General features: G+C 43.0%; 2 protein-coding genes across 2 annotated transcripts in view; both read left to right on the top strand.

The window, feature by feature from the left end:
- LOC146008647 (myosin heavy chain, skeletal muscle-like) overlaps positions 1–25,751 on the top strand; it is a 162,804-nt gene that overhangs the window by 65,463 nt on the left and 71,590 nt on the right. The window contains exon 5 of the mRNA XM_083148149.1: positions 6,141–6,258. Coding sequence (XP_083004275.1) covers positions 6,141–6,258 — 118 coding nt within the window. The remainder of the gene's footprint in view (positions 1–6,140; positions 6,259–25,751) is intronic.
- LOC146008649 (E3 ubiquitin/ISG15 ligase TRIM25-like) lies at positions 14,322–17,197 on the top strand. The gene has a single exon (XM_083148152.1). The coding sequence runs from the start codon at positions 14,340–14,342 to the stop codon at positions 15,834–15,836; it is 1,497 nt and encodes a 498-aa protein (XP_083004278.1). The 5' UTR covers positions 14,322–14,339; the 3' UTR covers positions 15,837–17,197.

The following is a 25,751-nucleotide window of genomic DNA, read 5'->3' on the forward strand; positions in this document are numbered from 1 at the left end:
CCGTTGCGCTTTACAATTGGAGACAACAGCGATTAAACAAACTGGGTAGAAACTACTATGCAAATCACTCTTTGAAGGTGTTGAAAACATAACCTAGAGATGATCATTACAGGCTTACGTTAATGTGAGGTTGATCATAAGAATATGTGTTTTGTATTGTATTAAATAACTGTCCACGTTTCCACATGTTCTAAGTAATGCGAATATAAACCACCAATCTCCTGCAAGAAGGCAGCAGAGCAGGCATTATTCTCAATCTACCGCATCATAGGCCAACCCAATATTAAGATGGTGTTAACTGTATTTTTGCCTATGGAGACATTCTCTCTGGAGAGGAATCTTACAAACCCCCTCTTGTAGATTCCGTCCTCTTGCAGTCTTTCTTAGTAAATGACAATGTGAATCTGGTCAATGTGAGAAAGTGTAGAGAAGTCTTTGAAAAATGTGAAATTGTGCAGGGTTATAAGTAGCAGGAACAATCTGCTACCAAAATCACTGTCATTCCAGGACAATCTTGGTATACAGGGGAATATTTTAGTAAAAGATGAATAAACATGGCGTGGTATAGGCTGAGAATAATTTCTGCAGTGCAGCAATATTTGATTCTGTACATACAGTGAATCCCTTGACAACATTTTGTTATGTTTTACATGTGTGTGTTATATTTGTCAAACATTAAATGTCCAAATCAACTATTTACAGGCGTACATACTCATAAACTCACCTTGGTGATCGTGATCACTGAGCATTGAACACAATGTACAGATTATATGGTGCACACAGCCGTTCTGATGGGATCGGTGACCCTTGTAAAGACAAAGCTCAGAGAGGCATGGAATAGATTGGAAGAAATACAGGCTGGAGCCAGAATATTTCATTATTATACTTGTTTAACCCACACTTGCCACAGGCAAAGTAACTCTTCTGCAAATTAGATTAAAACAGTGTGAGTCACAGAAGGAACAGTCACCATGTGATATTTCAAGATATCTAAGGCAGACAATCTGACAGGGCTCGATTTAAGTACAGAAACATACATGGGGTTTTTTTCCCACTCTAGAAAAGGCTTTATGCTTTCTATCAAATTCATTAGATATTGAATATAAAATTAGCCTTATTTATTTAAAAAAGAAAAAACAAGCTAAATCATAATCAGGGTTGGTCACAGGGGCACAGGGGGGAATCCTCTGTGTGCCACACTGCCTGAGGTCCTACTTCCCACTTTAGGAAACAGATTAAAGACTCTGCATTTTAATTATATATTAAATATGTTGCCTTATACTGCACAAGACTATGGTGTATTTACTACAGTACATTGCTTATGAATTTGGTATATAGTCATACATGTACTAGCAGTATTTACTACAGTAAATATCAAGGGGCCCAGCCAATGCCCTCTCTAATGGTTAGTAAAGCCACTGTGGTGGCTCACCACACCTCATGGGCCTATGTTTAGGGATTGGCTACATCTCTAAACATAGGCCCCAGTACTACATTCCCCCAGTGAGCCCTTCATGTTCCAATTCAACACTGCCCATATTTCACTGGGTGACTGGCCGAGTCATCAACTTGTAGGGAAGTCTGAGAGGCAATAAGAGTCAGCAGCTGCCGGGCTCCTGCTTCAAAGGGGTCCCCTCTCCTCCACCATTTAATCTACTGTTTCAATCAATTAATTAAACATCAGGGCCAGGGGATACTCCAGAGGGGGGCTGCAGCACAGTTCAAAGATCAAATAGGGGAGGCACAGCAACTGCCACCAATTGCCATTTCAAACAGACTCACTGGCAGGGGATGTGGCTCCCCTATTTGAATTTTGGACTGTGCTACAGCCCCACCTCTGGAGCTGCCACTGGTCAGGGCTATTGCTTCTGTGCATGCTCCCACTCTAGTCCCTGTACATACCCAGTGTATTATACACATAGTTAGCAAGTGTTACACCTGGTATTAGATCCCAGGCCTGTCACACTGGAGGCTGACACCTTACTGATAGAGCTAGGATCATAGGAAGCATGAGAATTCTAAAGGTAGTATAGTAAAATATAATAAATACTGCTAGTGCATGCATGATAAAGTACCAGAAGAATCACAGCAATGCACTGTAGAAGATACACCATAGTACTGTGCAGTATAATGTAACATATGTATAATGTATAATTCATGTGCACAGTTTGGAAAATGATCTGTATAATTTTAAGAAGGGGTGGGGGGTTCTCCTGTGTCCCCGTGAGCCATTACAACACTGCCCTGATATATATACTGTATCTGGGCAACTGGGACAAACTTAAGCCACTGCATTCACATTACACAATATTTGAAAACACACACACACGCCAATGTGCATGTTTGATCCCCTAAACTGCAGTTGCATTAAGAAAAATGCAACTGTCCTCTAATAGTGAGTGGTGAGAGGGTCTTTCTGGGATGCAACCATTTGTCACGCAGCCCCTGTGGGCCGCCCCATAAATTCTGGACCATTTATGGGGTGACCCACAGGGGCTGTGTGACGTCACATGCAGCTGCTGCAACCCAAAACCAAATGGCCTGAAGACTGACTTCACAGCCGAGGAACTACCCCTAATGTGTGAGCACTTCGCTATATAGCGATGTGACCACAAAATCTTGAAGGCACTGTGGAAGTACCAGGCATGTGTGGCGATCTTGCCTTGTACTGGGCGGGTCGCCGCATTGCTACTGTTGGCAGTTGTAGTTTTTTAAATCTTCGCAAAAGTATAACTGAAACTGAATTAGGCACGAAGTCCAGACTAAAGCTTCTACTTTTAATTTGAAAATATTGTTAAAATGTAAAAAATAAAATAAAACCTAATTTTTTAATAATAGGTACTTATATCCTAGCACGGCGCCCCCGATTTTGATCGAAGTGCATCTTATGCAATCGCATCACATCGTATGCAAAATAGCGGCAAGTGATGCATGCGATGCGATTTCTAATTATACAAGCACTCTAATGGGTGCTTACAATGTTAAATGCACCCCCATTGTCAATGCCACCCCCACTATCAACGCCAACCCGAAGCGTGGCAGGCGCAGCCACTTCACAGTTACCCCTGCCCAGGCTGAAGCCCAGGGCTGTGCCCGGTGCCCCTGGGGTGGTGGGCACCGGCCTGATAAATTGTTAATAATAGATGAAACTATTGTGTAGTGTTGTAGAAATACAAGTCCCAGCAAGCCTGCACCGCATGCAGGGAATTGAAGAACCACAACTCCAAGCCATTTTCCCATTAATAAATAGGCTCTTAAGCCCCTTTCACATTGCAGTTTTAACACGGCATATTGCCGATTTTTAACTGCTTTAAAACGGTACCAGCTGCAATATGAAAGCTCCACAATCAATTTACCGGTTACAAAATACCGGTATTTTGAAACGTGTTAAAAGCAGGATCCTACACGTTTCTGAGCTGTTTTTCCTGCAGTCTGAACAGCTCAGAAACGGTATTTGCTACAAATGATAACCACACATGATCCCCGCCCACAAGCAGGAAAAAAACTTTTAAAATGACATTGTATGGCTTTCTATGGGTGAAATGGGTTGAATCTGAAGGTACAAAAATGGTATTGAAACTGCAATATACCAGTTACAACATGCAATGTGAAAGGGGTTTAACTGGGTTTTGACCCATTTAAAAAAACATTTACAAAAACGAGTTGAAAGCTGGTTTTTGCAATGTGAAACCAGCTTTAGAGGCACATTCAATTGTGCACCGGTTTAAGAAAAACCCTGTGGTTTATGACTTTTCCTGCAGCTGCGGGTTTTCCTTTTCTATTGAAGAAGAGAAAATTACCTTCATCCATTTCTATAGAAATTACAGCTGCTTTTTCTCACAGCCCCAGAGCAAGTCCAATTTCTCCCTAAATCATAATTTTAAGGAAAACTGGTACTTGTGTATTATCACTGCGCCCACTACGCTATTTGCTTAGTGGGCTATTCTGCGTAGGAAAATCGCATCACATCGCATGGGCCATTGTACTTAGTTTATTTATTCCATAATTACTAACTTTTTGGCAGTGCTGTCCTCCTTCTGTGCTTACTGGAAAATGCTCAAGTCTTCTTCTGCAGCATGTGTGAGATTGCTGTGATGTGTTTGTGTCATAACACGTATAGGTGCCACCTTCCCAATCTCCCATACATGCTTATTTAAAAGTTTGAAAGTATGGTTACATTTATTTCTTTATAAACAGTTTCTTATATAAAGCATGCATATTCTGCAGTGCTTTATAGAGTATAGTTGAACATCCACATCAGGCCCTGCCCCGGCGGAGCTTACAATCTATATGACCTACCACACATACTGTACATGCACACTCATTCATTCTAGGGCTAATTTTGTTGGGAGCCAATTAACCTACCAGTATATTTGGGTATTGTGGGAGGAAACCGGAGTACCAGGAGGTAATCCATGCAATTACGGGGAGAATATACAAACTCCGCACAGTTAGAGCCATGGTGGGGATCGAACCCTGGACCTCAGTGCTATGAGGTAGTAATGCTAACCATTACACCATCCCTGCTGCATCTGGAATTTATTGCATACAGCAGGTATCACATTTATTATCATGTATATTGTGCTGAGTTGGAAGAAAATAGATGGCACAGCAGATAGTTGCAAATAAATACATAAATCCAACAAGTTACTATTAATATATATTTATTCATTTTCCAAAATATATAGTTAATAAATAATGTTATCTACAAATATCTGGCAACAAGCTTTTAAGAACATATACGCCCATATGTGGAGCTAGATATACTGTACCCCATGGGTGGAGCATGATGCACTGGGCAAAATTCTACTACAAGCTATAATCTTCCTGAAGCTAATTTTCAAAAGTAGGCAAGTTTGGATTCTGTGAGATCTCCTGTCAGTGTGTGCAAGATTCCCGATATGTGTATGTGTGTGTGTATATATGTCTGATATTATCAATGTATACCTCCCAACAGTCCTGCTTTTCGCGGGAATGTCCCTTTTTTGGGACGTTGCCACATCCGGCCTAGGCCATCAGTGTCCCACGGCGGGGGTGAGGGGGGGGGCAGTTGGGAGTCCCCTCTGTCACCCGTGAATGCCAATAGCATCTATTCTTGCAGCCTGAGGGACTGGGGACACAGCCAGCAGCTTATAGAGCCACTAGCCATGCCCCCACAGCGGAGAAACAGGGGCATGACCTTGTGGGGATAGGCCATGCCCCGTGCAGCTAGACCACACCCCCAAAAACTGGCGCACACGAAGTGTCCCTCTGCAGAGCAGTCCAATGTTGTAAGGTATGTCAATGTGTGGGATACCTTGTGTGTGTGTGTGTGTATGCCCCGTGCAGCTAGACCACACCCCCAAAAACTGGCGCATGCGAAGTGTCCCTCTGCAGAGCAGTCCAATGTTGTAAGGTATGTCAATGTGTGGGATACCTTGTGTGTGTGTGTGTGTGTGACCCCCCTATCAGTGTGTGGGATACCCCAGTGTGTGTGTGTGTGTGTGTGTGTGTGTGTGTCACTGTCTGTGTGTGTGGCCAATGAGCATAGCTATATCTATATTGCTGTTTATAGTTCTTGTATTGTTTTTCTTTAAATAAAAGGATACTGTATATACTATAAAAAGAAACAGAGCTTTACTGTCAGCATACAGCCATGAGAAACAAAATAACTCTTTTTTACACATTCTTTATTTGAATTTGAGCATCTTTCACAGAGATCTTGGCACTCAAAGGGTTAAGCTGCCCATACATTAGTGCGATTTGGGCACTTTTCATTCTATTCCGACGGATCAGTCCTATAAATCGGATGAAAAGTGTCAAACTGCATGTGTGTCTCCAATTCTAAACCGAGATGCAGTCTTGTGCGCATCAGATTGGAGATTGCAAGGTCTGCAATATAGATGTATCGGATCCTGCAGACCTTGCTGGAATCTCATAAGATACGCCCATCTGAGAAGTCACATAGTCTATGGGGGGATTTAGGTGTGGTCACACCTCCTCCCCCCCCCCCCCCTCATGCCACACACAGAATCCATAGCTGACAATCCTCTATGTTGAAACTGCTGCAAAATATTGTAGATAAATAAATTATGATAATACAAGAAGATCTCAAAGTTAAGTGATAATTGTGTTTATAATGAATGTTTGTTTTCCCTCAGGCTATCAGTGATGCACAAATTCGAAAATTGGAAGATTTATTGACCATTGCAAATGATAAAAATGAGGAACTTCAGAAAATAATTACTGACCATAATGCCTCTAAAAGCAAGTTGTTGGGTAAGATGTATTCATCATCTGTGGTGTGAAAAATTGTGGTGCGGTCATTCACAAATTGATGAGGATGGTGAGGCTAGATGTTGTGCTGTGTGTAATCAGGTATGTTGCTGTAGCATATAACCGTAGCATAGTTACTATAGGATTTAGCATCAGGTACTTAGCGCGTCATTCTAATTTGCAAGGTGGATGTAATTCTGGGTGCATCCAGCATTCGGAATCGAATGCATATATGTCCTCTTTCTCAGTACAGACAAAGTTTTTCAAAATAATATATATATATATATATATATATATATATATATATGCAGCAAATAACGGGCGTCACTCGGAGACTTTTGATTCAGCAAAAAAAGTGTATTGGTACACACATTACATCATCTACGTTTCGGGGACGTGCTCCCCTTCGTCATCCTGACGAAGGGGAGCACGTCCCCGAAACGTAGATGATGTAATGTGTGTACCAATACACTTTTTTTGCTGAATCAAAAGTCTCCGAGTGACGCCCGTTATTTGCTGCATGTACGTGGACTCACCTCCAGGGAGGGCACCGGAGCACAGTATCCCCGTGGGGGAACCAGAGAGCCGGAGCATTATTCGTATATATATATATATATATATATAGGTGGCCACTAAATGTTCTCCTTAGTGCTTTAATTTAACCGTATGTTGCAAGTAGAAGATTCTGTTTTAAATAATACATATAGTCCAGTGGCGTAACTATGAAAAAATCTCCCCCCTGCCACAAATCTTTTGCACCCCCCCCCCTTCCCAGCACGACCACGACCCCCCCCCCAAGGGTAATTATTTAGATTGGCACCACAATCGGTCAGGCATTGTTTATCTGGCAGTACTGTTGGGCGTTGTGTTTATGGCATTAGTGTGGTTATTGGGGCATAGTGTAACTGACACTGCTGGTGGCATGTGTATATATGGCACAGCGTCTATTCAGATAGGCTGAGGGCATGGTTAGCAGCTCTCAGAGTGCTGGCCATGCCCCCATAGCAGAAAAAATGGGGGATGTGGCCTCGCAGGAGTGCCACGATAGTAAGTCATACCCCCTAATTTCAGGTGCGTGCCTTTGGCACACGCAGATGTCCCTTCTTCTCTGTCTCCAGAGTTGGAAGGTATGTATGCAGCATATTGGACATTGCAGTGTGTGGCATATTGTGTCTGGGGCATTGCGGTATGTGGCATAATGTGTCAGGGGCATTACAGTGTGTGGCATAATGTGTAAAGGGCATTATTTGGTTATTATGCAGACTTATTTTATATTTTATTTTAGTAGCTCTTCAGGAGGTTTATTTTGTCTCGAGTAGCTCATGCCCCAAAAAAGTTTGGAGACCACTGATCTAGACAATATAGCAATATTGTGATGGGGATCTTTTATGCACAATCAAAAAAGCATCCCCACTAACATGAAGCAATGCACTGGGGCCCCTACTTAAGTAAAATAAATCATAACTTCCCACATTTTCTCTCCTCCTGCTATCAGCCAACCAGCAATAAACATGCTTACAGCCAGTAACTGATTGGCTGCATGCCGGAAGAGAATGTTTCCCGGCAGCTCTGATTTTGTGTAATTCACAACCAATGCAGCCGGGATGCAATCTCTACTAGCCTCACAGGAACTCTGGAGGCACCAGCAAACCCCTGCTTGAGGGTCCCTGGAAATGTTGGGCCCTAGGGCTTACTGTCCAGTAAGCCCATATGTTAAGATGACCCTATGGCCGATATGTAATAGGGTGCGATTTTTAGACTTTTGCGATTTTTGGTCAAAATTGACCAAAATCGCATTTTTTCTAAAAATCGCACATGTAATAGGATGCGAGTCATGGTAAAAATCGCATTTTTTACCGCGAAATCGCACATTTTAAAGATGCGATTTTCAGGCACGCTGAAAATCGCATCCAGATGTTTTCCCATAGTAAACTATAGAACTCGCATATGTAATAGGATGCGAGTTCTAAAGTCGCATATGGGAGCTTCAAAAAAATCTCAAAAAAAATAGACCAGCTTCTGACTGGCGAGTTAGGCAGAAACATGCACAGATCATTGAGATCTGTGCATGCTTCTGCTGTAAAAAAATAGTTAAAAAAGAAATTTAAATAAAAAACTGGCGTGCGGTCCCCCTCCTAAGCATTACCAGCCCCGGGCTCAAAAAGCCGGTGCTGGTATCATAAAATCAGAGGGACAAACAAATAGGGGTCCCCTTGATTTAATGAAACCAGCACCAGGCTCAAGGTCCGGCGCTGGTTCCCAAAATACGGGGGACAAAATGACTAGGGGTCCCCCGTATTTAAAGAACCAGCACCGGACCCAAACAGCCAGCAGGGTAATGCCACAGCCGGGGGGAGACTTTTTATACAAGTCCCCCCGGCCAAAGCATTCAGCCCTGTGGCTGGTCAGCATGGGCAGGGGTCCTGGGGAAGTGGGGACCCCCCCAAAGAAGGGGTCCCCCCCCTCCAGAACTTACCTGCCCATGCTGAAGCCCGGGGCTGTCCTCCATGCCCCTGGGCTGTGGGCATGGAGCTGATTTTGTGTAAAATCAAGATAAATCTATTGTTTTTAACAGTGGTACTACAAGTGCCAGCAAGCCTCCCCTGCAAGCTGGGACTTGGAGAACCACAAGTCCCAGCCTGCAGGGCATTAAAGGGCCCGCTTTAACTTGTAGTTCTACTGTTAAAAAAATAGTACACAAAACACACACTGACACACATTTTAAATAAAAGTTTAATACACACATCACACACACACTCATACTTACCTATCTTTATCCCGTCGGTAGGTCGCTGGCTCTGGTGTCGGCGGCTCCGTGTCGGCGGCTCCGTGTCGGCGGCTCCGGGCTCGGCGTCCTGTCCGACAATAATCCATGTTGGACCTGTGGAAGTAAATCCTACTCACCAGGTCCACCATGGATGGTCTTCTGTCTTCTCTTCTCTCTTCTCTCTTCTCTCTTCTTCTTTATCTTCAAGCTCTTGCGGCTCCGGCAGCTCCATTCGGCAATATGATTAAAGGCGCTGGAGATGTTTGATCTTCAGCGCCTAACATCAGAATGATTCTATTGGCTGCTCAGCAGCCAATGAGAAGCGCCGCTGGGAGCAGCCAATAGAATCATTCTAAGCACCGGCGTTGAAGAGGCAACATCTCTGCGGAGACATGTTGCCTCTTCAACGCCGGTGCTTAGAATGATTCTATTGGCTGCTCCCAGCGGCGCTTCTCATTGGCTGCTGAGCAGCCAATAGAATCATTCTGATGTTAGGCGCTGAAGATCAAACATCTCCAGCGCCTTTAATCATATTGCCGAATGGAGCTGCCGGAGCCGCAAGAGCTTGAAGATAAAGAAGAAGAGAGAAGAGAGAAGAGAAGACAGAAGACCATCCATGGTGGACCTGGTGAGTAGGATTTACTTCCACAGGTCCAACATGGATTATCGTCGGACAGGACGCCGAGCCCGGAGCCGCCGACACGGAGCCGCCGACACGGAGCCGCCGACACCAGAGCCAGCGACCTACCGACGGGATAAAGATAGGTAAGTATGAGTGTGTGTGTGATGTGTGTATTAAACTTTTATTTAAAATGTGTGTCAGTGTGTGTTTTGTGTACTATTTTTTTAACAGTAGAACTACAAGTTACAGCGGGCCCTTTAATGCCCTGCAGGCTGGGACTTGTGGTTCTCCAAGTCCCAGCTTGCAGGGGAGGCTTACTGGCACTTGTAGTACCACTGTTAAAAACAATAGATTTATCTTGATTTTACACAAAATCAGCTCCATGCCCACAGCCCAGGGGCATGGAGGACAGCCCCGGGCTTCAGCATGGGCAGGTAAGTTCTGGAGGGGGGGGACCCCTTCTTTGGGGGGGGGTCCCCACTTCCCCAGGACCCCTGCCCATGCTGACCAGCCACAGGGCTGAATGCTTTGGCCGGGGGGACTTGTATAAAAAGTCTCCCCTCGGCTGTGGCATTACCCTGCTGGCTGTTTGGGTCCGGTGCTGGTTCTTTAAATACGGGGGACCCCTAGTCATTTTGTCCCCCGTATTTTGGGAACCAGCGCCGGACCTTGAGCCTGGTGCTGGTTTCATTAAATCAAGGGGACCCCTATTTGTTTGTCCCTCTGATTTTATGATACCAGCACCGGCTTTTTGAGCCCGGGGCTGGTTATGATCGGGAGGGGGACCGCACGCCGTTTTTTTTTTTTTTTTTTAATCGCACATTTGAAAATGCGCACATTTTTATGACTGAAAATGCGCACATTTTCATTACTAAAACTCGCCCGAAATTGCACCACATCGCACTTTTTTACCGTGAATTCGCATCTCATTACATATGCGAATTTGCGGCAAAAAATGCGATTTGGAAAGGTGCGAATTTGTGCGATATGGTGCGATTTTTGGACAATTATCACACAAATATCGGCCTATGTCTGCACCATCCCATCTTTTATCTAATAGGCTAGTGTAGTAGAAAATTGTCATATTAGTTTTAGCTGAGTAAAGTACATGTTCCACTTGTACCTATAGCAATCACATGAACTGCTGTGTCTATGGTTATGCCCCTGAATGGAAGTGTGTTTACCCTACAGTATGTCATAATCACAGACATTTTGCTTGTTCAGAAGTAACATTTAAAAGTTACTGGCATGATCAGAGAGAGCAAGGTCATTCACGTCATACAGAACTGCCTCCCAAAGCACCGCTTCACCTTTATCACTGCCTGCAGTACCCGCCTGCTTCCTTTGAAATAATGGGAAATGCAAATAAAGGATAGAGATTAATTCCAGCTGAGCGACAGATTTCCAATTTGCAAACCCAGCAGTGAAATTATTAATTCAGCACTCAAAATGGTAGATTACCACAGTACAAAAATGTCTGCTTCCGAAGCTCTGGCTGTAAAGCGTGAGTTGGGAAGATGCATACAGATTCATCCCTGGGGTGCTGAACTTTATAAAGATTTGTGGTCTGTGAGCAGTACTACCGCCATACTAAACAGTACTGTACTGCAAGGTTTAACTGGAAGCCTAAGTTATGTGTAGTTTCAGGCTTGTCTGAGTTACTTATATTATAATGGATAGACTACGTACACATAAAGGAAAATCACCTTTAGGAAAATATAAATTAATGAACATTGGCATTTGTTTCACTATAAAAATAAATATTTCATTATTCTTTACTTATAATTATGTGTATGGCCAAATATTCTCGGTATGTATGTGCTACTTAAATAGCTGGTAAAAAATAATGTTAAAATTCCACCATACTGTATCTTTATTCTGTTACATCAGTCCCTTGGCCATCGGAGCAACCAATCGAAACTTCATACAAACAGGGCCACACACTGGGGGAAATTAAGTCACAGACTGATATACCAATCTGTTTAAGGATTGTGGGAGAAAACTGGACCACTTGGATGAAACCCACATAACCACTTGCAAAATATATAAACTACCAAGATAGCACCCTGGTCCCATTCAAACCCAAAGCCGCAGCGTGTGAGACAACAATGTTAACCACAATATTTTAATTGTATTTGCGATTCATTTTACCTATTAGCATATATATTCACTACAGTGGCTAAAATAAGGCATTGGGCAACCAAGTCTGCCTATCACAATATAATAGATGTCTATGAGGAAGACATCCTTGTTGTACTTGCAAATGCAAGTGGTGGCTGCGAAAATTCTAAAGGGGCATACACACTGCGAGATTTTAGCCCCATTTCTAAGCTACAGTATCTGACTAGGGGCCAGATGTACTAAGCTTGAAAAGTGATAAAATGGAGAGTGATAAACCAACAGACAATCTCCTCTTAACTGCCATGTCACATGCTGTGTTTGAAAAATGACAGGTAGGAGCTGATTGGTTGGTGGTTTACCTACTCTACACAGTTCACTAATAACTAGAAATAAAATACAACCGGGCGCTTTCAAAACATGAGTAAGTAATTCTTCCTATGGGTTGCTAAAACTAAAAAAAATATATAGTAAAAGGAGGGAAAAAAGGTGATGCCTTGTAAGTGATTGCCCCTTCCCAACCCAAACTGCGTACAGTGACCACATATTCCCCACCTGGGGATTGTCTCCTGAACCATTGCAGGTCTTCGGGGTTTCCAGCTTCGGTGACCTCCAGTGCTGGAAAGTGAGATGTCACTTTAATTCACCAGGGGTCACAAAACAGCAGGAAGTCGATCAATAAGCCGTCAATAAGGCAGCGTTCACTGGACCGAGGAGGAGAGTATACATTTTTTTAATATACAGTGATCAGCTAATGTGTTCTTTGGACACACACACAACTGATCACGATGGCCCCGTCCCTGCACTGCTTTCTATGCCTAAGGGCAGAGAAAATTGTGTAAAAGCCCCCAGTTTGAATCTGAGCCCTGTGATTCGCTAGCTGAATCTAGCGTTATAAACACACCGCTCACTGCGATTTTTGGCAAATTTTGTTTTTGTAAATTCGACAAGATTTCCCATTTTATTTGGTTCAGGCGAAACTTCATTCAGGTGAAACTAATATAATGTGTAAAGTGTGTAAAAAACACACTTTTCACATTGTTATTGTAAACATAGGGCCTGATTCTGATTATTCGGAAAGGGGCGAATTTGTCCCTGTTCCGATGTTTGGGGGTCTGCGCATGTGCAAGCGCGTATTTGCGCATGTGGAGACTCCAGCAATGAACGGCCTTGAAGAGTTACACAGTTGCCGGGCGGTTCATGCAGTGGGGTCCGTGGGGGGACGGTGGAGGGAATGCGGCTCCCCATGGGAACACCCAGCATTTTATGGGCATCCTTAAGAAAACACTGGGCGTTCCCATGGGTATGTGGGTGGGCCAATGCCTGCTGGGGGAGGGCAGCTGACATCACAGGAAGTCAACCTCCCACCCCCTCTTCATCCAGGCGAACACAAATAGATTTCTATTTGCAAAGGCAGGAGAAATCATTCGATGCTCAGAATGTGAGGATATTTTTTGCACACATTACCTCGCATGTTACCGATGGGAATCGGGGGCGGCGTGGGGACAGGCATTCGGACGGGCGGCATCTCAGTAGCTCGGTAAAGCTGCGATGTTAGCAGATTACCGAGCCAACCAGAATCGGGCCTATAATGTTAGTAAATAGACCTCTAAATCATTAAATGTTCATAATAATAATAAAATAGAAGGTAGCATTATCAGATCCTGTCCCCTGGGATAGTCCCAGAATAAATAGTCCCTCAAAAGTAAATTATTACATCAATATACAGCAATAAGGATTGATCATTTTCTGACAGATCTGCATTTCTTGATAAATAGGCCTCTTGGTCATTATACCTAAATGCGCACAGAGATTTGTGGATAAAATAGTTTGTTTGCCTAATAAATGTACACACTGTACAATAAAGCAAGAAAAGAAGGAGGGGTAGGATCAAACCGATACAGGTACCACAGTGGGGCTGGGTTCTCAAAACATAGAGTTAGTCACTCCCTGGATACTATACAAAAAAAGGTAAAAGAAAATAACGCTAACTTTTAGGAATGGGAAAAAATGAATCATACATGTCTCCGTATATATATGGCAAGATAAAGTACATTTATTGAAAACATTAACAATAAATCTATCTTATCTTGACATATATATACGGTGACATGTAAGATTAATTTCCAAAAATTCCTCAAAGTTAGCAGTTTTATTTTACCCTTTTGCACTGTACAATAAAGTATGATGCATTTGCTGCATTCGCAGGCTGTCCGCAGGGTGTCAGCTGCCTCCTTCTCCCCACGGCCATTGCAAGACTTACTCCGCGCTTTGACGACAGGGGAAAAACATTTGATTTGAATGGTTTTCCCTGCAATCACATTCACAGCCGTGCACATGGGTGGGGGATTGCAGAAGCTGCGTCAGCAGGGCGGCGATTACCTGATTGCTGGGCTCTGAAATCTCGCAGCCCAGCGATCAGGTCTGAATTACCCCCTAAATCCAGTGCGGCTCATGTAATCACTACATGTAATAGCTGTAACATGAGTAGCAAGTCTTTCCTTTCTGTGCTGTGAAACAAAGCCAAGCACGTCACAGATACTTTCACTTTCATTTCTTTCTTCCTGGTTTTAAACGATGGCCTCTGCTCATCCGAGAGACGAGCTGAACTGCTCCATCTGCCTTGAAATATATACAAATCCAGTAAACCTGACATGTGGACATACCTATTGCCGACTCTGTATTGACTCTGTACTGGATACACAGAAGGAAAATGGAGTTTATACCTGTCCTGAATGCAGAGTTATGTTTCATGAGCGCCCAGCACTGCAGAGGAACATTGCTCTGTGTAACATAGTGGAGTATTTCCGGCCTATTCAACCAGAGAAGGAGGTGGATGGGATTTACTGTTCCTACTGCATCCACACAGCTCTACCTGCTGTTAGGTCCTGTCTGATGTGTGAGGCTGCTTTGTGCGAGGATCACCTAAGAGTGCACAGTAAGTCCGCAGAACATGTCTTATCTGAACCCACCTCAGCTCTTAAGATCAGAAAATGCATCATCCACAAGAAGTTCTTAGAGTATTACTGTACTGAGGATACTGCCCTTATCTGCGTGTCCTGCAGACTTGATGGAAAACACAAGGGCCACCCGGTGGAGTTACTTACTGAGACCTCAGAGAAGAAGAAAGAGAAACTGAGGAATGTTTTGGACAAACTGATCTCAAAGAGAGAAGCAATTGAGTGCAGAGTCCAAAGTCTAAATGATCATAGACGAGAAGGACAAGAAAACACATTATCTGTGTGTGATCTAATCCAGCAGCTGGAAATAAAGAAGGATGAGCTGTCCAGGAAGATGCGTCACATTGAGAAGCTGTGTAACACAACTGATCCATTTACTGTATTACTAGACCAGGAATCTGACAGAGATGACTTTGGTGATACGGAGGAGGGCACTAATAAGGACAGAGAGAGACATGATAAACAACAGGTCCATGATGTAAGGGGTTGCGAAAGGGGGGTGAATTTACAGCCTGTGCACACCGTCTGTTTAGATAAAATGAGAGATAGTGACTTACAGGAAGACATGAATATGTTACTGAATATAAACACAGCTGCTAACAATTTACTTGTAGCGTCTGACATGAAAACTGTGTACTGGTCTGCAGCATACCAGAATCGCCCAAAAACAGATGAGAGATTTCAGTATAACCAGGTTTTTAGCACCAGGAATTTTTCCTCACAGCAACATTGCTGGGAAGTAGAGAGCAGTACATCAGGAGACTGGAGATTAGGTGTGGCCTATCCTAGTATAGACAGGACAGGGGACCAGTCATACATTGGTGATAATAAGAAGTCCTGGTGCCTGCGCAGATTGTATAACAACCAGTACTCCGTGATACATGATAGTAAAGTCTCCATGTCACCTCACCGTTTTTCCTGTAATAGATTTAGAATATATTTGGACTATGATGCTGGGATTCTGTCCTTCTATGAGCTGTGTGACCCAATCAAGCACTTACACACCTTCAACACCACCTTCACTGAACCCTTATTTGCTGCATTTGGTATAGGGTATTGGTTGTGTGGTGACAATTGCTGGCTGAGAATCATAAGCCAGAAAACATTTTCATAATGTAAAAACTGACAAATAGATAATGGTATAACACAAGAGCGATTCAGGTTGGTTGCATGCTGATCAAGCTAATTATAAGGTATATTAATGAGTGGAGTTAAGGGTTGAGCAACCTCTATGATTTTAAACATATGTCATATTGATTAATCACTGTGAAAGTCTGCAGTTTATGTGTGAGAAGAAATCAGTTGCCGTCTCTATTTAAGCCTGACATCTGTAGCTTTTAAGGGGTAACATGTATAACGGAATTACTTATATTCCCGCCAACTAAGAACAGTTACCATCCTGATATCTCCATCGCTGTTGACAACTCGACAATCTACCCTACCCCACAAGCTCGCTGCTTAGGGGTCATCCTCGACTCTGACCTGTCCTTTCTTCCCCACATTTAATCTGTCTCCAAATCATGTTACATGCATCTAAAAAACATATCCAAAACACAACCGTCTCTTACACAAGACACTACTAAATCTCTTATTAATGCACTTATTATATCCCACATTGATTATTGCAATAGTCTCCTAACTGGTTTTCCCAAGAACAGATTCTCACCACTGCAATCAATTTTAAATGCTGCTGCTAGGCTGATCTTCCTTGCAAGACACTCATTGTCTGCTGATCCGCTCTGCCAGTCCCTCCATTGGTTGCCTGTATATTACCGTATTCAATATAAAACACTTCTACTTGCATATAAAACTATTAACCATACTGCACCAGCTTAGATCTCTCTACTTATCACAAAATATCTCTGATCTCGACCACTACGCAGATCTGCGTCTGTCTTCTGCATGGATCACTAGCTTCCATTCACTATTACAGGACTTTCATCGGGCTGCTCCCACCCTATGGAATGCCCTTCCACGCACATTAAGACTCTCCACCAGTCTCCAAACTTTCAAGCGTTCCCTGAAAACTCAACTCTTCAGGCAAGCCTATCATATTTAAGTTCTACATGCATAACCCTCCAAGGCACTTATGTATTATATAGCTTCCCTTCTGGACTTGTAACTGCTATGCTATTACTGATGCCTGTCCTTGTGTCTCCCTCCTATATCCCTATAGATTGTAAGCTTGCAGCAGGGCCCTCTTACCTCCAAGTCTGTCTGTTGTTGCCCAGTTTGTCTTATCACTGTCTACTATTGTAAAGTGCAACGGAATCTGCTGCGCTATATAAGAAACTGTAAATAAATAAATAACTACTGCACTAATAAATGATGGGATTTTCTGTATAAATATAATAATCATATACACACTATGTGCCCCACACTATAAAAAGAACATCATAGAATTAGAAAAAATCCAAAGAAGAGCAACAAAGCTTATTAGGGGAATGGAGAATTTAAGCTACGAGGAAAGATTAATCAAGCTGGGACTATTTACACTGGAGAAGAGACGTTTAATGGGGACATGCTCAATATGTATAAATATATTAGGGGCAGAGCCGGCTCTACCATTAGGCAGCTTTAGGCAGCTGCCTAGGGCGCCGGGATCTGGGGGGTGCCATCGAGTCTGCCTATCAAAAAATAAAGGGTGTCTATGAGGATTCTTGTACTTAATGCAGTTGGCTGCTGTGGAACTTCTAAGACCTCACCTTTATACGTGCTGCCACCTCCTCCTTGTACTCTGTTGTGGGTGGCAAAGGGCGGCTTCCAGGAAAAGAAGGAGACTTGCTAACATTCACGGGGGGCTGGGAGTACCATTTGTTTTTTTGGGAGCCTCCCTGCCATTCCGGAATGTTAGGTAAGTATGCCTTAAGGGGTTGGAAAGTGGGTATTAGTGGCAACAGGGGGCGCAGTAGGTTGAAGTTTTGCCTAGGGTGCTGAGAAGCCTTACACCGGCCCTGATTAGGGGCCAATATAAGGAACTGTCAAACACTCTTTTTTCTGCTAGAAAGGAATCTAGGATGCGAGGGCACGAGTTTAGATTAGAAGAAAAAAGATTTTGTTCATCTAGAAGAAAAAAATTCTTTACACTCAGAACAGTCAAACTTTAGAACTCTCTTCCTGGAGAAGTGGTATCAGCAGACACTATAAATACGTTTAAAATAAGGTTGGATAAACATTTACTGGTTAAAAACATCCATGGGTACGAATAAGTAACATAATCTGTCTTAAAAATATCAGAACATACTATACAACAAGGGATAAGCTACTATAAACATAGGTTGAACTAGATGGACGCATGTCTTTATTCAGCCTCACCTACTACAGTATGTAACTACAGTATGTAACTATGTAACATATTTTTAAAAATAAGCAGATTAAAACACAATAAAATGGGAATAAAATCTGTGAAAGTTGTGGTCACAAAAAAAGTTTAATTATTGCCTTGGAATAATTGTCCTTATAGACCCTCCATACTGGTAAATATTTGAATATAAGCGCTTATATTTATGCACTGATCTCATCACTGGCGGGTTGAAGTTGGGGTCACTTTAGCTGGTGTCCAGTAGTCCTCATGATGACATGGATACATGGAAGGCACAATGCTGATGGAATCTGCTGGAGGATGATCCATGGACTTGTAAGTAGACCAGTAGGCTGTCCTCACTAGAATGTGGTGAGTTGATGTGCATATGATGCAGTTTTCAAATATGGTGGAGAAATATAGGCAAGGACGAAGAGGGGGCAAAGTGGATGCTGGCGATTGTCCTTTCATCGATGAATTTCGCTATCTCTCTGCAGCTTTTTCAAGGGGATGTTTTGTTTTGTGACCAAACCGCCACTTTCAGGGATTTCCTTCCAATTTTATTGTGTTTTTTAATGTATGTGATAGGTTGTTTATATGGAAAAAGAATTGTAGCATGTATGATTTTTTTTTTTTGGGGGGGGGGGGGGGGAATTACAGTAGTTAGTAAAGCAAAACTACAATCGGTTTAGAGAGAATGTAGTATATACAGTATATGTGGGAAAATGACAGCCTGTGTAAGTGGGATAGGACTGTAATTTCTAATTAATTAAAAAATCAACAAGAGGACTTGGTTTTCTTTTGATGTTTATCGCTGTAGTAGAAAATCTCCTATCACATTGATTTATCAATAATACATCAACATGGCATTGTAGTGATATTCAGATGCCTCTGATACTGGCTGGTTAGTAATTATTTACATGTATATTTTTATAACCCCCCCCATTTCTAACAGAACAGAGCAAGATAAGATTTGAAAGTACGTATGGATGCAGTGCAGTGTTGGCTTGTTTTCTATTAAGTATTCTGCTTAGCTATTCATTTTACAGTGCAGCTCTTACCATGACCCTAAGCTTGGGTGCATAAGTTAAGGGTGGCAAGGACAATGTTATCACCTCTCCTACTGTCCTGCTCCTCCCCCCCCCCCCCCGCGCATCACTCAAGATGAATTTATGATTTTATAGAACAAGGGCCGTATAGGCTCGAGTGCATTTAAGAGCCTGTGAATTTGTGATTGTAAATAAAGCTAGTGAAAGATAGGATAAGGCCCATAGGAAATCTCAGGTGAGTGGCAGTTAGATCTGCCAATCAGGTAGCATAGGGGCGTCAACTTAGAGAGGGGTACATATAGGCAAGTTAGATAGGAAGGACTTCCTCTTTGAGTCTCATTTCCGATACTTAGAATGGGAAATGTGATCTGGGTGAATTTACTATAAAAAAACAGAATTGAAAAAAGAAAATTCAGTGAACCCTTTGGCAATAACTTCAACTTCAGATGGCAAATTCACAGGGCTCACTTTACAGTGCCGGAGGTCACAGAAACAGGAAGCACCAATGACTGGCAGCTCAGCAGGAGCTCCGATTAGCCATTCCCAGGATAGGTGAGTGTAATCAGTGGTTTTTGGGGGTGTGATCATAATGGGGAGGTGTGTGCTGGTGGCAGTGGTAGCGGTGCAATGGCGGTGGCTGCACATGCACATCACATGATAATGCTGCTGAGAGCTATCGCAGGGATATAGCTTTCTTGCTAGCTCTATCTCTGCGTGTGATAAATACATCTGTGCAATTTAATCAATTATAGCATTGCAAATGTGGCCAATATTATCACATTACAGCTGCATCTGAAGATGTGGATGGTTATAAATTGCATTGAAGTGCAATGTGAGTTGCTACAGAAAATATATGAGGAAATGCACTCAGTCCATACTTGCCTACTTTTAAAGTCTCCTCTCCAGGAGAACCCCGAAGAGAAGACTGTCAGCAGCACTTCTGGGGGCAGGGCAAGATGTAGACGTCATCAAGCCCCACCCCCAGTAGTATAAATCCCGCAATTGGCGTGTCTTCGGGGAGGAGAGGGACTAAAATTTGCATATTTAGCCCCACCCCGGAAACCTGCAAATTGTGGTCATTTAACACTGTTGCAGGGGAGATGGGGGTGGGGGTCTGCTGGTAAGCAGAAGGGTTGCCCAACATTCCGGGGCCCTGATTTTCGGGAGTCTCCCAGCCATTCCGTATGGGTAGGCATTGTGCCAGAGCCTGCGAGTGGCACCAGCTGCAGAAACATTGTTTCAGTGCCAGCCAGGCTTGGCTGGACTTGCATGCGAGGTCAGAAACTGCCCTAGTGTATGCCCAGCTTTAGCAGTGGGACTGGTTGTGGGGGCATAGCCTTCATTAAATTGCAGAGCATACATACCTAACTTGACCTGCTAATAAATGGTGTCTAAAATTGGACTTGTAGTTATAGACAGCGTAATTTAACAAAATATACTGCAAATGTACTGTTGACATTCACAAACATTTCAGTTGTTTTTATATATAATGGAAAACAGATACAGTACTCAGAAATTAGAAATACTGTAGTTGCTGATTTTACAGGTGGAAGAAAATCAAAGTGAAAAAAAAACACATTCCGTTATCCTGACCTGCCTGTTTTGTTACACTGGTTTACCCGAAATGACAAAGTATAGCAAGCTAACCCATCCTCATCCCTGCAGCTGCATATTCTTCCCGATGTAATCCTGGAGATGATCAACTGTCTGAAAAATAAAACTGAACTACATAACATCATTCTTTATTTTATGTATTTACTGCGTGACACCTCATTCAGGTGGAAAATAAGATGTATTAATGGAAAGTCTGAAGCTGTTTATACAGCTAGGCTGGAGGCTCGTATAAGATTTGTTCATTTTGCAGATAGGAAAGTGGATATAGACAGCAGACCATACAGATACCATGTCCTAGAATCATATAATTAATGATCCCATTTGCTGTGGTCTACAACTCGCTACTGTCCCAGATCTCTTTGTTTTTTTCGAGATAGAGAATCTTTGTGTCCTTATCGGAGGCCATCTTCTGCAGACAATGTTCAATAAGTAATACAATGCCTTGGTCTAAAATCCAGTTAGATTTCTTTATTATAGCAACAGGTGTTTTATTTATTTTTTTGTAACATTTTTGTAGATTCTGCCATCTGTGCTGGGGCGCTATTCATTGTAAAATAGATCCCTTTGCCCATTATACCATGCACCATGCTTTATGGGGGCTCACTAGTAAAGTCAGGAGATCCTTCTACTAATAGCAGTTTCTTTTGTAACGTAACTTTTTTTTCACTCACATAAAAATTCAAGTAGATTGTACCAAGTCAGAATCGTCCCGTGTGTATGCAGGGAGTGGAGGATGTTTTTAAAACCTCCTTCTATCCGGGCTTTAAAAATCCGGGTTTTAAAAACATCCTCCACTCCCTGCATACACACGGGACGATTCTGACTTGGTACAATCTACTTGAATTTTTATGTGAGTGAAAAAAAAAAAATTTCTTCTTTTTTCAATCTTTTTATACATGTATTTTTTAATAAATTTCTACCATTGAGATAGTGGCTTTTGCAACATCTTACTCCAAGCGCCTGAGTTATATGGTTCCCTAACCCCCTATCCTTCTATACACACACTGTGTCGGCTGATTGAACTGACTGGGAACCCTTTCTTGGGCTGCTGGTATAGAGGCGCACTAGATAAATCACACACCACCTTTTTGCACATTCCAAGTACTTGCCCCTTATATGCATGTGTGAGAAGAGGCAGATAAGAACCTCAGTGGACCCTAGGCAAGATACCAGTTTGGGGCCCTCCTCCATCAAACAATTCATAGCACTATATCATTGCTGCTGATTGCAGGAGGCATCGATAGAGTAACTTGGTGCCTGCACAGTCTACCAATAGATGCTAAGCTTTTTGAATACCGGAAATGTGTGTAAATCTGAATTTGCTTTAGTTATTTTGGACGTAGGCTTAATACCAGAATATCTTTATGGGGCCTGCTGGGCCCTAGGCCGGTGCTTACGTTGCCTTGTGGAAAATCTGCCTCTGCATGTGAGGGTATATTTCATACTTGCCTACATGACCCTCTCCATGAGGGAGTAATTGCTCTGTTCCTGGACTTCCCTGATAATGTATGATTGCCATCACCGGTGGTACACTGTGACAGTGTCCATGTCGACCATATCGACATTCGGGACAAAAAACCCAATGTCGACCTTTTGACTGTTGACCTAGCCATGGTCAACCTAATGCTTGTGTCGACTTTCCAACCATGTTGACCTATTTCCTGTGTCGACCTATGCCATGTTGACCTTCAGTGGTTGACCCAATGCACATAGACCTAATATTGGTCGACCCAATGACACATAACCTTATTTTACATATCCATAGACAAATTTCTTTAAATATAAAATATTTATTCAAATACAGACATTAAAACATGCATTTTATGATGATTTCTTGTCAGAGGAGAAATGTTTCTCAAACAACGGATGTAAACATATACCTGTCTATGGGGGATATTCAATCCCCGGCGAGCATCTCCTGTAGTGGAGATGCTCGCTGAGCCCTATTCAATGCTGTCTTCCCCGACAGCATTGAGCAGGGTTTCTCGGCAGAACGAGCCGACATCACTAGCTGTCGGGCTTGTTCTGCCGAGAACGGCCGGGAAGTGACGAGCTGCCGGCTGCAGCTCGCCTCTTCCCGGCTGCAACTCGCGGCCACGCCCCCTTTTCGCTCCCCGGCAGGTGGGACATTGAGTCCCGTCTGCATTAGGGCCCTAGTTCAATTATTATAATATGGGACACCCGGGTGCAATCCCGTCCAGCAGACAGCAGGACCCCCGCCAGTTTTCTACTGTATATACATATGGAAAAGACATTATGGTGGCATTTAGCTGTCGTTGTCACGTTTTCTCTCCAATTACTTTGATCAATATCACAGACTGTCCATTAATGAACAATGTCTATAAACTGTAACATTCTGCAAAATACAAGATAAGTGACCCACCACCTTTACAATGAATATTATTGATGTGCCATAGTGTTAAATAGAATGGCTTAGCAAACAGGCACATTTAATCATGAAGTAGTGTGAAATAATAGACAAGGAAGTTGCCAAGTGTAAGAATGAGAAGTTTTCTCAAGGATAAGAGTGCGCCTTGCTGCCAATTCATCACTATTATCTGTGGCAGGTGTTTGTGATTGACAATGATGAGGACGGGTTCCCAGTACAAATGAACCTCTGGTGATGGATGGTTGGCAGGAGACAATGTCACAGGCTTGTCATTCAATCATGTCCTGCTTATGATGTAGCATGAACCACACTTTCACCCATGAATAGTTTTATTAGCAAGCTTGCATCTATCTGCAAAAAGAAAACACATTACTACATTATTTATTGTAAGGTGGAAATGTAGATCACACTGTTATGCTCTAATGAGAGTATGTAGGTTTTTGTGTTTTTCGTTTTGAATTTTACATTTAATATAATGGGGCAGATGTATTAAGCCTTAGCAAGAGATAAATGCAAGGGTGATAAGGAGAGATAAACGTCCAGCCAATCACCTGCTGACTGCCATGTTACAGGCTGTGTTTGAAAAAAGTCAGTAAGGAGCTGATTGGCTGGACGTTTATCTCTCTTTATCACCCTTGCATTTATCTCTTGCTAAGGCTTAATACATCTGCCCCAATGTTATTGTGTGACATCATAAGCCTATTTCTCGCAGAGCAGCATGACTTCAAATCTAACAATTTGTCAGTGGAAGCACATGGTGTAAGGGGATTCGAGGATTGGGGAATGGGCTTCATTGCATCCAAAGGGGAAAAGGGGGGGTCGGCGAGGCGGCGGGGTTGCGGCGATGCGGCAGGCGGCGAAAAGAAGCCCATAGGCTTCTATAGGGTATTGCCACCCAGAGGGTGGTGATACCCTGCCTGGCGAAAACGGGGTGGACGGGTAATAGTACATCGGAAAATGTGGTAAAACCCCCGTTTTACCACATTTTCCCTTTAGTACATCCCACCCTAAGAGGCAAATTCCTTCTCAGGTAGACAAAACCCTGTCAACTGCAGGGGGGCAGATGTTATGCTGGCCACACATCAGACCAACTTTCCTCCAACCATCCAACTAGTTGCTTGGCTGGAATAAAAATATGGTACTGGATGGGAGCAAAGGACAATCAAAAAAATGCTCACAAACCCAGGAAAATGCACAAAAACATTCAAATTGTTTAAATCAAACAGGTTCAACTACAGTACTGTGTCTGAGAGACAGTTTTTGTCCTTTTCCAGTTTTTGGGAGCAAATTTTTGATGTAAATATTACATTTGCTTCCATCCAGCACCCTATTTTTCAAGCATTCAAGCAACTAGTTGGATGGTTGGAGGAAAGTTGGTCTGATGTGTGGCCAGCATAACAGGTGCAGATAGAATTAGATTTGGGTGAGTTATTTTGTTTCTGTGCAGGGAAAATACTGACTGCTTTCTTTTTACACTGTGAATTATAGATCTCACTTTGAAGAAAAACCCCACCCAAATCTAACTCTATCTGTACATGTTACATCTGCCCCACCTGCAGTGCACATGGTTTTGTCCATTTGAGAAGAAATTTGCCTCTAAGTGTGAACTAGAATAAGGCCCAATATTTCATGTTTTTAAGGGAAGCTATAGAAGCTTTATATTTTATTAAGAGCGGCGACAGTCTGCTAATGGGGCTCCTTCCCAGTGGCGGATTCAGGGGGGGGGGCACCTGGGCACGTGCCCCCCCTGTCATTTATTTTGTAGCTGAGGGCCAGGGCTTTCCAACGAGCCCAGCCCCGTGTCTCTAGCCCCCCGGGAACCGGAGATATCGCCTGGCAAACCTGTAACGTTTTTTCCCCATAGGATAATATGGGACCCGTCAATTCCGACCCACACCCGGTTCCGACGGCTGCCAGTTCCTGCCCTGGCATCACAGAAGCTTGTGGTTGATATCATTCAATTCCAAATCGCTGGGCCTTCAATATGATACTAGGCTGGTCCAAATTGGTCCAGAGATATTGCGTGTAAACCGATTTTTTTATTTTTGAAATGTAATTTCATGGCTGTTCATGATTTTGAGGGCAGATTACTCTGGAACCAAACGTTCCAGTTTCACTGGACCAAAATCATTCAAAGCCCACTCAAAAGTTCTTCAATATAATACTTGTCTCATGTAAATGGGTCAGTTGGTTCCGAAGATATAGCCGGTTAAATGAAATAACTGGTTAAAGGGGGGAGGGGTGGTTTTCTCTCCCCCTCACACCAGAAAATGCAGGGACTAGGCTGGTGTAAAAGGGGCCAACCTGGGAATGCATTTTCTGGTGTGAAAGGGGTATTATTTTAAATAGCCGGGACCTGCAGTGCTCTGAATACAGCCAGGCTCTGCCACTGTCAGTGGCTATCACTTTTGCCTGGCGGCGGCTGTCCCCCATTTACCACGAGCATGTATTCCCCCTTGGCAATGAGCATGTAATCCCACATGGCAACGAGCATGGAACCTCTGGCAATGAGCATGGAACCCTTGGCAATGAGCATGTAGAGAAGCAGCACTTATGTAGCATAATTTTTAATAGGCATTATGGTGTTTGGCATAACACATAATGGACATAATGGCGTGTAACTTAGCGTGTAATGGACATTATGGTGTAAATGTTTAATGCGCGCCTTTGGTGGAC

This window comes from Crinia signifera, chromosome 6, assembly GCF_055691185.1.
Source record: "Crinia signifera chromosome 6, ASM5569118v1, whole genome shotgun sequence".
NCBI lineage: Eukaryota > Metazoa > Chordata > Amphibia > Anura > Myobatrachidae > Crinia > Crinia signifera.

Bases quoted from the DNA above. Each gene is read 5' to 3' on its own strand.
- LOC146008649 (XM_083148152.1), top strand. From the start codon at position 14,340: ATGGCCTCTGCTCATCCGAGAGACGAGCTGAACTGCTCCATCTGCCTT.